This window comes from Benincasa hispida, chromosome 8 (assembly GCF_027475165.1).
Source record: "Benincasa hispida cultivar pf3 chromosome 8, pf3_genome.v1.1, whole genome shotgun sequence".
NCBI lineage: Eukaryota > Viridiplantae > Streptophyta > Magnoliopsida > Cucurbitales > Cucurbitaceae > Benincasa > Benincasa hispida.
Window position 1 is genome coordinate 16,805,140 of NC_143485.1, and position 18,629 is coordinate 16,823,768.

Consider the following 18,629-nt stretch of genomic DNA (forward strand, 5'->3'; position numbering starts at 1 on the left):
GGACCTAGTTTTTGAAAAAATGTTAAATGTTACTTTGCTGATGTCATGCAGTGCATTTTTTTTTTTTTCTCTTCTCCAATGCAAGAAATCTTCATTTGCACGTCGTCTTCTTCTTCTCCGACTTCTTCTCCTCTGTACGTCTTCTTCTTCTATGGTACAACGAGTCCATGTGGGCAGCTCCAATACGACCAACTCCGATGAGTAAGAGCGAGGGAGAGGAGTGATTTTGTGAGTGAGAAAATGAAGAGAGAGTGAGATGAGCAAAAGCGAGACTATTTTTTCACGTGATTTTGATAATCTCATCCGAATTTCACATCAACAAAGGATTCTTTGACATTTTTTTTTTTTTAAAATCGAGTTTGTTGTTTAATTTTTGAGTCATCTATTCAACAAACTAGGCTAAATATTTTATCCAATTTTGTCATTTACCTGTTGGTTCATTAATTCCTTGCCCCCAAAACCCACTTAAGCTCAGCGACCACGTTCATGCTGAGCCTCCATGGCCGCTTCTCGTTCAATCCATCTTTTTCAAGTGAACCAAAAATGGGTACAATTCTTCAATTTCGATTCCGCTCGTCAGTTGGGTCGTTTGGCCCTTTCTTTCCCCTCAGCTCCCCAACTTTTCTCTCTCGATTCACACCAGTTTCCGTCTCTTTCAACTCTATCTCTTCGCCAATCTTCCGCTCCGGTACCGTCGCTTTGAGATCTCGGTCGAAAACCCGTCGGAAACACTGCCCAGTAGCAGTTATGTTGTTTCCTGAAAATCCGGTGGTCTCCGACATCTGCGCCACCGCCTTGTCCGGCGTAGTCGCCTTATCTTTGCTTCGATTATGGGCGGAAACGGCGAAACGTGGCCTCGACCAGGTTCTATTCCTTTTATCCACTGATTTTCCATTTTTTTCCCCTTGACTTGAGGGAAAGAAAATTATCTAAGGAAGGAATCCAATAGGACGAACTCATAAACTGCAGGGGAAATGTTTTAGTTAGTGATTAACCTTTGGGGTTCGTGTTTGAGAGTGGTTTTTGAATAATTATTTTAGGCAAAAGTGCTGAGTAACAAGTATGTTTGATTCTACTGCTGCTTTTGGGACAATAAAGCTCTAGTTTGTGGGGGAGTTCTTTCCCATATGGCACTTCAAGGATTTTTTACTGTTTTCAAAAAACACTTTTGTGTTATTGATTTTAAGTGGTAAGTGTCTTGTCCAAAGAAAAGATGCTTTTAGTTTGGGTTTGGTCATGTCTAGAGCACTCTGAAACATAGCTTCAGTGCCCAATCTGAACCCAGTGTTAGAGATAAAGCACCTATTATGGTTCGAAAGGTTGATTATTCGATCACTTCACTTCTGCAATTGTTGAACTCAAAAAAGTCATAATCTCGATAAATCTTAAATCAATATAGCAAGTTGTTATATGATTCTTTTTAAAGTATAATAAAAAAAATCAAAGTCAAGTAAATAAAAAGAGGATATCTTAGAAGGATTGCCTCCAAATTGATTATGGCGGTTGGTATTCTATTCTTATAATAAGAAAGTGATTGGTTCTGTTCAACAAGGCACATGTTCTATGTACAGTGCTGATAAATAATCAATGTTATGCATATTCTGACAATTGAAAATGATTATCAGTGGAAATATCAAGGCTTCAAAATGTGAAACAATTCTGATCTTTTATCAGAGGTGTGTACTTACCTATAATTGGTTCAGAAATTGAACAGGAAGCTTGTTCATATAAGCATTGGGCTTGCTTTCATGCTTTGCTGGCCTATGTTCAGGTGAACTTAGACTGAAAAGAAGTTATTTCTGACCCTTCTCCTACTCCTTTATTTGCACTAATATGCTTGAATCAAACGATGCTACTCCTTATCGTAGTTCTGGTTATCGAGGAGCAATATTTGCGTCTCTAATTCCCGGTGGTAATATAATACGAATGCTCGTCTTGGGATTCGGAATATTGAAAGATGAGGCTACGGTGAAGTCAATGAGCAGATATGGAGACTACAGGTACAACTTCGTAAAGAGATTAATCCAAGTATACAATTTACCAAACGATGTTGAATCGAAGGAAAACTTCTCTCTCCATTTGTTAGCTTCTTCTTCCATTCATTGTTTGTCATTTGGAATCTTTTTGGCTCAATTGTTATATCATCTACTGGTTTCCCGTGTCTGAAAATTAATAGTTGATAGTATTTATTCAATAGTAGTACATGAAATATAATCCTCCAAGAGAATGCAAAGAATTAGAACCATTTATCCATACAAATGTTGGACAAGACTCGGAAAACAAAAGCATAGCGCCCATTATTTGGTTCATTTATGCTTTATTTTCTGATCTGACCAGCATGTTTTCATCCATCAGGGAGCTTTTGAAGGGGCCTTTGTATTATGTTGTAACAATTACATTAGTTTGTATATTCTACTGGAGGACGTCCCCCATTTCAATTGCTCTGATATGCAACTTATGTGCCGGAGATGGTACGTTTCACTTTTCTCCATCAACTTGTTACCGCTTCCCAAAGCACAAATTTAGAACTTACCCATAACAACTTTCACTCTTTACTATTTCAGGGTTTGCTGATATCATTGGAAGGCGATTTGGAAGTGAAAAGATCTTTTACAACAAAAACAAGTCACTAGCTGGTAGTGTGGCAATGGCATCTGCTGGTTTTCTCGCATCTGTTGGGTAAACTCTCTCCTCATTTCGGATTTGAGCGTCGAATATAATGAGTTAGTGTGTTTGTGATCTTTCTGGGCTGGTTTAGAAATAAGAGGTTGTATTGTGATTTGTGAATGGCAGGTATATGTACTATTTCTCATTATTTGGGTATGTCGAGGGAAGCAACAGAATGGTTTTGGGATTCTTAATTGTGTCCCTTGCCTCAGCATTTGCGGAGTCTCTCCCCATAAGCACTGAGATTGATGACAACCTCACTGTTCCACTCACTTCCTTGCTGGTAGGGAGCCTAGTTTTTTAGTAATTGGGAGCCAGAAACACAAAGTTGCTACAACTAGAAGGATAAGAAATTGGGGAGGCCGCTCGGAAACGTCACAGGCATGTGGCAACAACTTGGCTTTATACAATCTGATTGGACACTGGGGTTTTCTTACAAATCCTGCGTGATATGTAGTATTATCATGTGGCTTGAATGGATTCTACTGAACCAGCTGATATTATTATTAGACATTTATAATGACATTCTATTGAAGCCATTTTTATAAAAATCCATCTGATTATGTGAAAGAAAATGCCTTGTTTGGTGAAGTGACAATGCATCCATTATTGAAACTTCAAGATGCAGAGAAACAAAAATCAGCTGAAGAAGATGAATCCAAGCTGCCCCATGGGAACAAACAAGATCACCAGACAAAGAACAGAGGAAAAGGGTTTAATTTTTAAATTTTTTTAAAAAAATTGGGGACCATTTTACAATTAGTTAAAAAGGGGTTTCATTTTTAAAATAAAAATTGAGGCCCAATTCCTAATACGGTATAAATTTGCGAAATTTAATACAAGGGCAAATTGTAAAAACTATTTTTAAGTATGGTGATAGTTGCAATTACACTTATAATAGTGGTAAAAATTAGATCTCAAATGATAAAAATTGAACCTTCAAACTTATACAATTGTTGCAATGTCTATTATTATGTAAATGTGGGGATCCAATTTTAACACTTATATGAGTTTAAGGATTCGGTTTTTACAATTAGAAGTCTGAGAGTATAATTACAACTATCACTATACTCTATGGATGGATTTTGCAATTTTCTTTTTATATAATTATAAGTTTGGAGGGAAATTGCAATATCCAATATGCTCTAAAGGCGGTTTTTGCTAATAATTTTTTAGGTTTAAATACTATTTTTATTCTCCTACTTTTGGTTTTAGTTCATTTTGGTTCATATACTTGTAACTTTTAGTTCATTTTGGTCTCTATAATTTCAAAATATTTATTTTGGTTCTTGTACTTTCCAAAAGTGACCATTTTTTCCCTTTCATTTTCATTTATACTTTTTTAAAGGATTAAAATGGTCACTTTTTTATAGTTCAAGAACTAAAATGAACCAAAGTTGAATGTACAAGGATCAAAATAAATATTTTGAAAGTATAGGGACCTAAATGAACCAAAGTGAAAAGTATAGGGACCAAATGAACATTTTAAAAGTATAGGGACCAAAATGAACCAAATTATTTCCTTAAAAAAAAGAAAAAAAAAAAAGAAAAAGGAACCAAAGTCAAAATTACAGGGACCAAAATAGTATTAAACAAAATTTTTAAGGTTTAAATCCTATTTTAGTTCATGAACTTTGAATCTTGTTCTATTTTGGTCCCTAAACTTTCAAAAACATTAATTTTAGTCTCTAAGCTTTTAAAAAATGTTTATTTTGGTCCGTACTATTAATTACGTTAACTCTTCAATAGAAATGTGAAGAAACTTGTATTTTTGAATGACTAGGTTAGAGATGTATTAAGCAAGATGAAGGTAAAGTAAACTACCAACAACCAACACACAAACATACCGAACGACCAAAATTTTGAACTAAAAATGTCTTTTAAATTCTCTCACTTTATCACATTGTTCAAACTTGAAATTCTAGATTTTCTTAACATAGCTAACTTATTTGGTAGCTTAGTCACAAAAAATACAAGTCATCTCGTCATTTTGTTTAAAAGTTAACAAAATCTTAATATTAGGGATCAAAATAAGTACTTTCTAAAAGTTCAGGAACTAAAACGAACATTTTTAAAGTTTAAAGATCAAAATAAAATAATATTTAAAGTTTTGGGACTAAAACGAATATTTTAAAAATTTTAGAGACCACGGTAGAATATTATTTAAAGTTGAAAATAAGATTTAAACTTTTTTTTTTATTATTATTATTTTTAATGAAGGAGAGCCAAACAATCATTATTGGAGTTGTATTTGTCAATTTTAAAGTAATAAAAGTTGCATTTTCTTTTGCCAACTTGGGTACAAGAATTGGTTGGGACATTACATGTTTACTGTGCCCTTTATCTCTCGATCACTTTTATTAAAGGCAAAAAAAAAAAAAAAAAAAAAAAAAAAAAAAAACATATTTTTCAAATATTATATTATGGTTGATTACATAGCAGGGATGCGTAGGAAATACTATTAATAAGTTGTTAGTACAAAAATATATTTATTAAGATGAATAGACATGCGGTTGAACAAATTGGTTAATATTTTAAGTCATTTTCAATTTCATTGTTAATCTCATGGGCAAACGACAATTCTAAAAAGATGGTGAAATTTTGTTAACCGTTAAATTATTATTTTATTTTCTTTGAGAACGTTGCATCACAATATTGGAGAAAATTATAAACTCATAACCTTAAAAAATAATAATAATAAAAAAAAGATTGGCTTTGCTTAAATCATGCTAGTTCCTCCATGGGGTCCTTTTCTATGCATACGTGGAAGTTTTCTTGGAAGGCTAAGACCCCTCTAGCGGAAAATTATCCATGACATAATTTCTACAAAAGCTAACCTAGCTAAGGCAAATGTCCAAACTAACCTTTTGTGTGTTTTGTACATGAACAACATCAAAACCTCAACTCATGTTATGTAGAAATGTCAGGTTGCCAAGGATATTTGGTTTCGATGTCATGAAAATTATTGAGTGAGGTTTTGTTAAGGAGCTTGAAAGATCGTTACTATTGCGTGGTAGATTTGGAATGCTGGAAATAAGTTGCATTTTTTTGTCCAGAGAGTTGCAAATGACTCAAATAGTAATAGTGCATTGTCAAATTCATTATTGAAATGATATCTTTCCGTTTTAATCCTTATAAAAAGTCACTGTGGAGAATCAAATATATCCTGCTCAATCCATCATTGGTGGTTGAACATCTCCTCCAATGAGTTGGTCGAAATTGAACGTCGATGCAACCTAGAACTCTGTTAGCCAGCTAGTGGCTTTGGTTGGGTGCTTCAAGATCATGTGGGTTGTGTTTGTTTGGCTAAGTTTAACTTCCTCCCAAGATGCAACGAGGTCAAGGTTCTTAAAGCTATGACTATCTGTGAGGGCTAGACTGATATTTTACTCTAATAACGTGTGTAATATTTGGAACGAATTCGACTGTTTGGAAGTGGTTCGTCTTATCAACAAGGTTTCCTCATATTTCTTTAAGAGGGTGTTTGGTTCACCAACATGAGTTGAGTTAAGTTGGTAAAATATACCAACTCAATGTTTGACCCACGAAATTTAAATGTTAGTGGAGTTTGGTTGGTATATATTTTACAAACTCACTCCAACTTACCTATACTCTCATTTCTTCCAATATTTTTAATGACTCCATTCATTGTCCACCATTGGTGACTATCCTTACCACACTCCAGGAACCAACTCTGACGACCACTTTCTCATGGCCAACTTCGATGACCAATTTTGGGTTTCGATAACCACCTTCGATGACCAATTTCGGGCTCTAGCAACCATCTCCGACAACAAACTCCAATGATCAATTTCGGTGACCAACCTCATACGAACAACTTCGACCTTCGACAACCACCTTTGACTACAAACTCCAGCGAAAATCACCTTTGATGATCATCTTCGACGACCACCTTCATACGACCAACTTCAATGACTAACTCCATGCTCCAACAACCACCTCCGACGACAAAGTCCAGCGACCAACTCCAATACCATCTTCGTGCGACCAACTTCAGGCTCCAACAACCACCTATGATTACAAACTTCGATTTGACGAAAATCACCTTCAATAATCAGCTTTAACAACCATCTTTGTCTATTATAAGCTTAAAATCCCACCACAATCCAGGAAGAAGTATTGTTTGCATCTACTTGGTAGGACTGACCAACTTAGCTATTTTAATGAACTTTTTTTTTTTTTTTTTTTGTATGCATGAAGTTGGCTCACTATTGGCCATGATTATATATATACACACACATAAACACACACCCTATTATTTATGAACATGTAAATAGACCCTAATGGTAACCCTACTTTTTGTGCATGTTCAACTCATGCGTTCTATGACTCTTAAAGTATGTTGTAGGGTTGTTGGTTATAAAAATAATAGTATTTTGTCTATGTTAAGTGTAATATTTATATGTAAAAAATTGTAAAATATATTTTTATTTAATTGAATCCACGTATCAAATAAGAGTTAAGAACTTAGAAGTATGTATGAAGTTGAATGGTGGAACAAAAAGTTAAGAAAAAAAAAACAAAAACAAAACAAAATAACAAATAACAAAAAAAACCATAAAATAAATATTTGTTCTCGATCATCAATATTCGAAAGAATTGAAAGTAGAATTGTTGAAGAAATATGGTGACATACTGTTAACTGTTAAGAAGATAGGGAAAATTTAATTAAAAAGACTTTCATGATAGAGGAAAAATACAAAGCAATAACAGGAATAAAATATTTTGATTTATTTTTTAATTTCCAATTAATTTTCCATCAAAGAAATGTAGTGAGTTAATTGTTGTTCATTACAAAAAAAAACAATAAAATAAAAAACTTAAAAAAAATTACAACCCATATTTTATTCAAAAAAAATGTTGAACCTTGATCCACTTGGCTCGGTTAGGTTATTTATGATCAACACATAATATATATGTTGCATGGGATTTGTGAGATAGCCGTGAGTGACCTAGCAGATGACAATTAAAAGAAAGAAAACGGCAGACAGTGTGTGATTACTGAAAATTGTAGTGAATATTTTTCTTGGTTTCTTGAAGGTTTCTTTTTTGTGCTAATCTGAATCTACTATATTGTGGTGCTGGAAATTAAATAGTTCGTGTTGGAATATTTGGGAGAGTTTCGTAGCGTAAGTTTGTAGATCTTTTCAATCTCCATCATAATAGAACATGCAGTTGCTCAAGAGTGGAGTAGTCCCGAGTTTGGGATGAACTAGTATAATTTTCGATGTTGTTCTCTTTTTTCCTTAACCTGTTTATTTGCCTATTTTATGATCGATTAACCTTTTTGACTCTAACCTATGAAAGTGAGAATTTACAATTCAAAGAATTGCACCAAATACCCTTAACGAACTCAATTCTGTACTCAAAACATAGACATATGAACTCTATACATCATATGTCACCGTTTTCCAAATAGTTCCTAAATTTATTTATTTTTTTTTTAAAAAAAAACAAATTGTTGAAGCTAGGTCGCTGTGATTGATTTTGGTGTTGTTTCTTTCTCCCATGTGAGATAGAGTCACAATTTCTTGACATAAGCATGATTCTTCTCTTATGCTTTATCCTCACTTTGAGAAGTTTGTTTATGTGTATCTAAGGATGTTGGTTTATAATTCGTTGTTGACTTGTTTGTTCAAAGAAAAGAAAGAGAGAGAGATGCACAATTGTCTTGAAATTTTAGACCTCTTGAAATTATTATAAGTATCGTTAAATCTCCTTTTTATGCTTAACACATAAAACCTAATTAATCCATTTATAAAAGTCTTATCACCCACCAACACATTTTTCTTTTTCAAATGATGTGTTAGAATATTTTATAAGATAATAACTTGACACTGGTGTAAAAATTTCTCACTAAACTTTCAATGGCATAAAATTAGACATTAGACTTATTTAGGTGTTACAATTTAGATAATCTATTTAATTTTTCTAATTCATTCACTAATTCTAATAAAAAGCAATGTAAAAGTTTGTATAAATTTACCAGTTTCAATAATATTAAGTTTTGGACCAATTTAAGTTTGATGAATCCATAGTTTAATAAATAATGTTGCTAAAACTCAAAATTCAGCCCTTATATTATTTTTCTATGAAATCTTTTTCGAATTTGCATCATATATATTTTATAGTATATTAAAAACATAGGAGAATACTTTTTCTTTCATTGAATTTTGAAATAAAACCTTATCAAAGTATTAATTGTAATATTTTTCAAGTTTAAGATTAAGATTACAACATTCACCTTAATTTCGAGGTGTAATTTGATAAAATTGAAGTTATATAAAATTCATATAACTTGATAAGTTTGTGCCTTAAAAAAACGAAAAAACTAGAGGCTATTTTATATGTTTAACATATTTTAGGAAGAAAATGTAATTACAAAAAATCAATTTGCTTCATTGTCTTATCAATAGTATATAATATATTGAATTTTAAGTCAACAATCACCACAACTTCCGTTGTCGTCCAGCGGTTAGGATATCTGGCTTTCACCCAGGAGACCCGGGTTCGATTCCCGGCAACGGAATTTTTTCCCCCATTTTTCTTCTTCTTATTTCTTATTTCTTATTTTTTATTTTTATTTAACATATTTTCCGATACCCTCGTCTTCTTTTCGATGAAGCTTCCCTCTTTTTGTAGTCTTCTCGGATCCCACTGTGCTTGGATTTGTAAACTCTGTTCATTTTTGCTGCGAATTCAACTTCATATAAGTAAGTACAGCTATATCTTTCTGCATTTTTCTGTATTCCTCATTGATTTCGCTAACTTACGAACATTTTTCCAGTAAATAATTTCCAAGAAATGTTGTGTTTGATGCCAGTTTGCAATATTTAGAATGTTAAGAGATTTTTCTTTCCTTTTTGTATTTTGTTTGATCGGTTAGTTTTACAAGTTTGATTAATTTCAGAAAATGTGTAAATCTTCTCGTTAGTCTCTTATTCAACTTCAGGTTTTGAATAGATTGATGATCCTTTAAATTGGATTTATTTTCTGTACTGTATTGCTTGAAATTGGATAAATCGCTGTGTTTAATGACATTTGCCCCGGTTATTATGTTTCTAGGCCTATATTGAAACTCCTTCTGCTTCTAGATCCATGTCGATGCCGAATGAGGACAATGCATCTTCACAAACTCAGGTGGCGTTTCCCTTTATATTTCTTCTTCTTTTTCTTATTTGCATTTAGCACCTTAGTGTATGAATAATGAGAAATGAAGGTAGTAGCTATAATGGCTTTGTTTACAGTGAAGAATAAAAACTTAAATTAATTATTGCTATGGAATATGCGAGTAACAAGAGAACAATGGAATTATAACGTTGATGTTGCCCTGAAGTATTTTGAGCGTCTGCAATCCATCGGTTCTCGAATTAGTTACCTCCTAGAAAAAAGAACAATGGTACTGTACCACTGTTATAAACGGCTTACAAGCCTAACAGTCTTACTTGTTTAACTTACAAGCTATTAAATAATCCTAATGTAATCAACCAAACCGGTTACTAACCACAAAGAAACTACTCAATCAGTAAGCTTTCTTTCACAGACTTCCCTCAGTTTAATGATACTCAACCAGATTGTTCCCTCGAAATTGTATTTTCGTTCTCTGTGAGATTCCTTTGCAGTAAGTTTTCTTTATTTTCATTGGTATGTTCCAGTAATAGAATTGTAAAAAATATGAAGCCGTGTGTGTGCAATATATGATATTTCTTCCTGGATTGTTAAGAAGATTGAGATGCACCTGGCTGGTTCTTTTGAAAGATTTTTTTAGCAATGGTCTGTAAACATTCTAAAGGCGTCTCAAGCTTTTTCTCTTAAAGAGGTCAGGGATAAACCTCAAGGTGGCATGAGACATTAACATCAATTTTAATAAAAATTTATACAAATCCAAAATTTGTATGATCATTTATATGTATATTAATTTGGTAAGAAACCAAGCTTTCATAAAAAAAATAGAAGATTACAAGGACATACAAAAAACAAGTCCAAACATAAGAGTCCCAAAGAAAAAAGAATCGGGAGAGAACTCCAATCCAAAGAAGAAAAAATAGAAGACAATGGTCATAATTACAAAGAGGCCTAGTAACCGAGGCCTAAAGGGAGGCATTAAACCTAGCCATTTCCCAATTTTCTCACTCAAATGCTCAACCTCACAAGTCACAAGGAGTGACCTCTTAAATAAAAAATAATGGTTATGTAAATACAAAAATTGATCAGTCCGGTAAATGGCCACTTCAATACAAAGAATTAACTGGTCATTCTTAATGTCACCACTATCATCACTAAGCCTAGGTCGTAAAGATACCAATAGGTTAGACTGCCACAATTCATGTATTAGCCTTACTTTTTCATTGAAATGTTTCTTTTCTGAAGAAAATAAAAGAAAATGTATTAGCATTACATACACAAAAAAAAAACTTCTATTTTTCTTAATAATGGGGCAAATTAATATTATTCTTCTAGCTAATATATGGGGTATAAAGACTTTGAACCTTTGGTGTGTTTGCATTGAGTCATAATGCCCTAAGAAGCATGGACACCAACACACGACACGGCGATACGACGACACGCCAATTTTAAAAAAAGTAGGACACGACACGTCGGGGCCACGTTATTTTTTTTTATTAAAAAAATTAAATATATGTCGTGAAATAAACATATTGGGAAATATTCCATTTAAAAACATCATTAACAACCATACAACCATAGATAAGATGACTAACGGTCTAATGTCATAAGTCATAACAAGTTTTAGTAATTAGTTGAACACCACAAAAGTTACAAAACCACAAAATAGAATCAAAAAAGCCAAGCCGTATTTTCTTCATTCTTGTCCATGTCCTCTTAACTACTCGAAGCTTCATTCTAATCACCATCATCAGTAAAAACTCTTCCAATTCTGTTCCCCCAAAGATAAACTAGCTACTTCAAGCATTCCCACATCTTCAAATGAATCTCCAATGCCCCACATTTTTGTCTCTCCTTTGAAATATTCAGGAGTTCTTCTTGGGCGTGGCGAAGTTGCCGGCGAGTCTGGACGTGGAGAAGTTGAACGAAGTTTGGGCGTGGAGAAGTTGTTGCCGGTGTGTCTGGGTGTGGAGAAATTGCCGGCGTGGTGTTTTGGGCGTGGAGGTGTGGCCGGCCGTCGATCGAGTGGGCGTGGAGGCGTGGCGTTTTGGGCATGGGGACTCGGGAGTTTTGATATTTTGAAGAAAAGAAAAGTGGAAAGGAATAATATATTTTGAGAAATTAAAATAAAAAACACAACCACCTAAAAGTTTTGGGCTTGGGCTGATGCTTTTGGGCTGCTAACTTTAGTTTTATAAGCTTTCATTGTTTTTTCTTTTTAATTTTTCCGTGCCGTGTCCCAACCGTGTCCCCGTCGTGTTGGAAATTTAAAAGAATAATAAAATATAGCTGGCGTGTCGGACACATGTCGGAGGCGTGTCGGGGCGTGTCGGTGTTGGACACATGTCCGACACTGACAATTGGCCATCTTAGGAGTGTCGGTGCTTTATAGATAATGCCTTTTATGCTCCAAAGAAGGTGTACGAGTTTCAAGGCTAAGAGTGAGATTCTTGTCTCAAGGTGTAATCTTTGAAAGTATTTTATTACATTGGTTAGCAAGCACCTAGCCAACATGTCTAGCCCAATGAATTATTTGAAAGCTTCGTCTAACTTCCTTAATGTGAGAAAAGGCTTAGTCTAAGTATGGGTGATGTGTCAATCATTTCATGGAAACCAAAGAAGTATAATAATTAGTAATCAATTTTGACTTCCTTACAACTAATGGAACTGGAACTTCTGTTGCTTTCTGGTCATATTTGCAGCTGTCATCTAATTTGTTTGGAGATCTTCTGGATTCTGTGATTGTTGATATTGCATCGGAATGTCATCGAATAGCAAGATTAGGTCTTGATCGTAACTTAGAAGAGGAAGAAGAAGAATTAAGACTTTCAGCACAGGCACGAGTAAGAGTAGCTGATTCTAGCAATAGTAGTGAAGCAAACGGAAAATATGTAGTTGATATTTTTGGACAAACTCATCCTTCTGTTGCGAACGAAATATTTGATTGCATGAATTGTGGTCGATCAATTATGGCTGGGAGATTTGCCCCTCATTTAGAGAAATGCATGGGAAGGGTAACTCTCTGCCCCTTTTAATATATGTTTTTCAGACACATTCTGCTTTTATTTTGTTGATCTCTTTTCACTTTGTCTCATCAACTGTCTACTCTGCTATAGGGTAGAAAGGCTCGTCCCAAAGTGACAAGAAGTAGTACAGCTGCCCAGAGCCGATATTCACGAGGCAATCCTGTTTCTGCGTATTCCCCTTACTCTAATTCCACCAGCACGAATCGCTTACTTAATGGAACGTCTAGTCTTGCAGGGGAGGAGTACTCAAATGGTATATCTGAAGACCCATGAACAATAGAGCAATGGCCAAATTATTCCAATTTAGGAAAAACATACTGTAATCTAAATGTGCTTGCAGGAACATAATGATACCTGCTGCCATGTTCAGTTTTATTGTACATGACTTCTTTATGTGAGCTATCATTAATGACATGGGAAAAAATATATCATGTCTGGAATCTGGATGTACTATGAGTTCATCATTACTTTCAACTGTCCCAAATTTTGATGCTGAAGATCTTGTACAGAAGTTCGAAAAAAAAGGAATCTCATGCAATTCTAATTTAATTCTTCAATTTTAATTATAAAATTGAGTGTAATTGATCAATCTGGATACTTTTTTTTATGTGGGGTTCTATCTTTGGTGGTTACCTACTTAGAACATATATAATTTTTTCAATGTTTCAAATCTTGTAAAATTGAGTAGTTGAGGATCATTTAAAAGTAGGAAGCTATCTCCAAATGTTTCAAATATTTCAATTTCCTACCATAAACTTTAAGTCTTTTTCATACTGGATCCTCTGAAAGGGGCCACAAAGATTATAAAGGCAGTTAAACTCTTGCCGTGTTCATTTTCTGACAGCTCCCTAGATATTCAGCTCTTTTGCTAGAAATTCTATTAACAATTTTATGGAAGCAAATTGCAGGAAGGTGGTCCAAAAGGTTGCCAATCTATGCTCAGCCACTGAAGAAACTAGAATGTTAGTTAAGTCTGCATCAGTGGTCTCCACGCTCCACTTCAATTTGCTCAAAGATTTCAAGTTTGATTGCAGGGACCATAGGGCAGTGCTTGGAAGCTTATGAGACCTGAATGACTGATTTCTTCTATGTGCATATTGAACAAGAGTTGTGCTCAGATACGTCTCTCTCACACAAACCATTCTTTTTTCTGCCATCGAATTGCTTTGAATTTTCGACTGCAATACTTCCCAATTCTTAGGCTAATCGGAAAAGAAGTATTAGATAATGGCTTCTTGAACATGGCCCTTTGTTTTTGAACCTTCTCATGCACTTGTATATTAAATCAATTGAGAATAGAGCCAATATTGGAAAAATTATGAATGTTTCTACCAGAATGTGGTTATTACTTTTATAATTTTTAGATAGAGAGAAAAATTGTAAAATACTTGTGATTATGCATCCAACTGTCATGAAGGCGGCGACTGTTCTAAATAACCTTTTTCCAAAACGGGAGCTCAAATAATGATTAATTTTTTTAATTCTTATAAACCACAAATTCACCACTAATGAAGTGCAGGTGCTCCACTCAGCTATAATAAAGTAGTTTCTTTAGAAGATTTGGAGGAAAAATACGTCCTACCTCTAGCAGGAATAAACACATCATCAAACACCAAAGGTATCATCATTATCTTCATTTTAATCATGATTAGAAACTTTATGAAGTCCTTATAGTTGTTGCCACACATGCTCTTATTTGAAAAGGTTTATCATTAGCACTAACAAAAAAGTGGGAGGGTGAATTTCCTTCCTTGGCAGGAACACACAGAATAATTCATTATCCACTCTTTTCTGCTTTTGTTTCTTTTCCTATTTTGGCTTTTCTTCAATATATTGTATCCCCTATTCCTTCATATCATATTTTAGATATTTGGATGTCACTGGTGGATCTCTGAAAAATTTGTAGTTAGAGGATTAAATTAATAATTTACATGAAGCTGATAATCTTTTCAAGATCTTTTGTAATATCATTATAAACTATGCTACTTCTGAGAATGTTGGGTTTGTGTATATTTTTGCAGATTAGATCTAACTAAATATAAATGATTAATAAATTGGGGAGCATTTTTTCTCCGGCCTTCAAAGTTCATGTTAACACGTAATTAAATATTTACAGTTTTTAACGTTATTTCTGATACTTATTTGCACCATAAATTATCTTAAATCAAATTATTGTTCTTTCTCTGGAACATAGTATTATAGTTGTCCGGTGTGAATTTGAACTTTCAAGTAATAAAATAGATTACTAATATCTTAACAATAACTAGATACAATCAAATGAGATTAAATTCCAAATTTGATCCTTATACTTTGGAGAAAGTTAGAATTTAATCCTTTTAAAAGTTAGAATTTAGTTTTTATGATTTAATAAAGCCTCATTAATAGTCCTTATGATAAAATCCTCATAAGTAGTCTCAAGGACTATTTATGAAGATTTTATCTAACTATAGAGATTAAATTGTAACTTTTTCTGAACCACAAAGACCATATTTACAATTTAAACATTGAATTATTGTATCAATGAACATGATCTTAACTTGCAGACAAACTTATGAAGTCTTATTTAATCAAACAAAAAGATTACATTTGTAATATTGTCCATAATTTCATTTATAAGTGTCTTTTTTGTTGCTTGTATAAACAAACAAGATAATTTGAAATTTATGTCCTTTTTAGCTTTTAGGATTCCTCCATAAATAACTTCCCATTAGAGTGAATTGATCCAATTTTTTAGACATATCATATTTCCAGTCGAATTTATGCCACTTGCCACTTTACTTAGTTTTTGGTTAAAGAATAGATTGACTTGGTTTCATGTAGCTACTGTAGATCCTTTTGCTTATACGAACTGATCTGACGGACATGAACTTGAAGCAGCACAAAAAAACAAGATGAAATTATGCTTCAAAATGTCCTTCGTCCCAGTCTGAATAGGATTCTGAGTATGATGTTTTTTTACTGCGGGAAGGAAAGAAAGAGGGTTATAGCCAGGTGGAATAATGAAGAAAGGACCACCTTCAGGCTGATGATTGAGTTGTCCGAAGAAAGCAGAGAGAGATTGGTATTATTATTTAGAGTAGCAAAGGACACTGCAAAGGTGGCTCCTAATTAGGGAAATCTTTCAAGATTTTTTGTCACCGTTGTGAAAGTTACAACATAAAAGCTCCCACCACTCCATTTGACACGGGTTTTCTAGATATAGACCTATCTGAACGGTGTTAGGAAATGCTTAACATGACTTTCCAAATGCTTAAAAAAGAATTCCAAGTGCTGAAAAATTATTTTAAGCATTTGAAGAAATCATTCCAAACATGCCTTTACACATGACGTGAGGTTCAAAAAAACCCATCCATACTTCCTCCCACTCGTTTTAGAGGTGCATCTTCACTTTTTAGCCCAAATTATTCTTTTCAACTCCATTGATATATAATTAATTCTTTCGAGTATGTCGTGTGTATAAGATCATGACATCTTGAATAAGATAGTTATTACTCACTTGATAGCCCAGTTTATTTCGATGAGTATATATGTCATTTCAAATTCAAGTGTGGATTTCTTGAACCTTGCATAAAAATCTACTATGGTCCCCTTTTATACAGTACATCATTCAACAAAAATTTCACCTAACATTATGGAAGGGCTCGTGTTTCATGGGCTTGAATATGGTTAGATGGAAGGAAATCAAAATGGATCTTTATCGTTAGAATAAAACAAAAATCAGGCAAGTCATAGTTTTTATTAGGGACAACAACAAAAATCAACCCATTATTATTGGAAGTGTGTACATGGTGGTATGTACATAAAAGATAGAAAGTTTATAGTTTATATGTTGGATTTTGGTTTAGTTTGTGATTTGTGATTAACTAAAGTAAGTTTGGGATTTATTAATATTGATATGATTTTGATCATCATACCTCTCTTGGGTCTACAAAAAGGCCTGGTCTTGTAGTTGGTGGGGTTTTTGTCAACTCATGTAGGCTATTTCTTGCTTCTTTCTTCAATGCCTTTATGCACCACAAATCTTCAGGGCATGACAGCAACTTCCAATGTGGAATCTCTTCTCTCAGCGAGTCTTCCCCTCCAATCTCTGTTACTATTACTTTACAGTCCCTCGCTGCGGCCGCCATGTTGTGCACGTATTGACACAACGCCCTCACCAACTTCCCTGTTCCCATCCCCTCCCTATGAACACCATACATAAAGTAGAATCCAAATGGCTCATAGAAATCCGGTATCGATGGCAACTTCAGACATGGGAAGATCTTGTCTATCACCTTCGAGCTCTCCGTGTATATTAAGCATGACAATGGTGCCTTTCCTAGTCGTAGCTTGAACACCTTGTGGAAAAAATGAATGAAATGATTAAATATACTGTAACTTATCGGCTTAAGAAGCAAGCTTCTTGTATTGATAGTTGTAGTTTAACACTCACCTCTCCACTGTTCCATACACTCAGCATTGCCCAACTCTTTGGTATTGCTATTTCCGACTTGCTACCGTTTGTTTCGAATTTGGTAGAGGAGGTGTCGTCATCTTTATAATAAGCAACCCACGTGCCGAGGCTTAGCTTATGTTTGAGCACTTGATCAATGTCGTGGGGGAAGAACTCCGTAGAGGCCATGAATTTTCGGTAGAGAAACTCAGCGACATCCACTTTTAGGCGAGCAATTTGGATGTTGGAAGGGAGGTGATATGATCGGTAATGTTTCACTGGATTCACCAAAATCGCTGGAACTCTAAAGTTAGTATATCCAAGCTTGTTGATAAATAACTTCACAGAGGCTTCATTGTCTTTCTCAGTTGCCATGTAAGCATAATCTACATCATTAACTGCAAACCACTCCTCGAGCCGTCGCACAAGGCTACAACCAATACCTCGACGTCGAAATGACGGCACGACACGAAGGCCTAAAACATAGCCAACCTTAGCCCGGTCTTTTGGCGCCTGGTGAACTGTTACCACCTTTATCGAGCCTTGAATCACACCAACCAACTGGTTATCCACTTCGGCGACCTGAAGTAACGAAAAACTTGAGTTGATAGGTTTGTGGTATATTTAAAAACAAGAAGGAAGGGAGTGGTGGGAAGGTAATAGAAATACCAGCATCTTGTACAAGGGACTGTTCCTGATCCTACAAATGGGGTCACCCATAGTGTCTGTGAAGAGAAAAACTCTTTCAGATGGCCCTACCTCGCATCTTCTCTCTAGATCTTCCACTCTACCTCTATCTGCAGATTGCCCATCATAGCTTCTTATTATCAAAATTTCTTCTTCACATCCCATTTTTCTATAAACTTGAAAAAAAAAAAAACAAAAAAAAAAACCTCCCCACTTTTTTCTTTGGAAAACTATCAGAAATACTATATATATACTACTTCTCTCTAGCCATTATACGTATAGATAAACTGTAAGTTCAATCAACCCTTTAAAAGACATAATATTGCTAGCAGCTAGCTTCCTAGCTTTCTCTTTTGTGCAAAAGAGAAAAAAAAAAAAAAAAAAAAAAAAAACTTGAGGGGCTTGAAAATTTTTGAGTCTGATGATTGGCATTTTATACCCAATTTTGGTGGGTTCCATTTATGGGATCTTTTTTTTCTTTTTCTTTTTTTTCCCCCTCTTCAGGAAAAAAAAACACACACACACACAGGGTTGAGACAGAGATATATTGTGTGGTTTTAGTTTGGAAGTTTTTGCCATTTTTGATGTAATTTAATTAGATTATTACAACGTTAGGATAACCTCAGGCTCACGCCATAGAGCACACCCCATTAAGAATATGTTCTTCTCTG

At 34.3% G+C, this 18,629-nt stretch overlaps 3 protein-coding genes and 1 non-coding gene across 7 annotated transcripts; 3 read left to right on the plus strand and 1 right to left on the minus strand.

Annotated features, from left to right (window-relative positions):
* The first annotated feature begins 468 nt into the window (after positions 1-468).
* Positions 469-3,242, plus strand: FOLK (Phosphatidate cytidylyltransferase family protein). Its single transcript, XM_039037574.2, is given in 7 exon segments — positions 469-643; positions 646-864; positions 1,704-1,771; positions 1,869-2,000; positions 2,356-2,471; positions 2,565-2,679; positions 2,794-3,242. Coding segments are annotated over 7 exon segments (972 nt in total). The 5' UTR covers positions 469-499; the 3' UTR covers positions 2,972-3,242.
* A 5,903-nt stretch (positions 3,243-9,145) lies between these two features.
* Positions 9,146-9,217, plus strand: TRNAE-UUC (transfer RNA glutamic acid (anticodon UUC)). Its single transcript has one exon. It is a non-coding gene; the product is annotated as a tRNA-Glu (tRNA).
* LOC120082472 (SAGA-associated factor-like protein) lies at positions 9,208-13,279 on the plus strand. 4 transcript variants are annotated; one of them, XM_039037655.2, is made up of 4 exons: positions 9,208-9,401; positions 9,754-9,828; positions 12,516-12,827; positions 12,930-13,279. In XM_039037655.2, exons 2-4 carry the CDS (start codon positions 9,787-9,789, stop codon positions 13,110-13,112), a joined length of 537 nt encoding a protein of 178 aa, XP_038893583.1. In that variant the 5' UTR covers positions 9,208-9,401; positions 9,754-9,786; the 3' UTR covers positions 13,113-13,279. The 4 variants fall into 4 exon arrangements, with proteins under 4 accessions (XP_038893583.1, XP_038893585.1, XP_038893584.1 ...); XM_039037657.2 differs by lacking the exon at positions 9,208-9,401 and adding an exon at positions 9,426-9,528; XM_039037656.2 differs by lacking the exon at positions 9,208-9,401 and adding an exon at positions 9,427-9,569.
* Positions 13,280-16,571: 3,292 nt separating this feature from the next.
* On the minus strand, positions 16,572-18,362 carry LOC120083288 (putative N-acetyltransferase HLS1). The gene is made up of 3 exons (XM_039038964.2): positions 17,941-18,362; positions 17,272-17,853; positions 16,572-17,176 (listed from the first exon to the last, which is right to left on the minus strand). Exons 1-3 carry the CDS (start codon positions 18,121-18,123, stop codon positions 16,748-16,750), a joined length of 1,194 nt encoding a protein of 397 aa, XP_038894892.1. The 5' UTR covers positions 18,124-18,362; the 3' UTR covers positions 16,572-16,747.
* Positions 18,363-18,629: the final 267 nt, after the last annotated feature.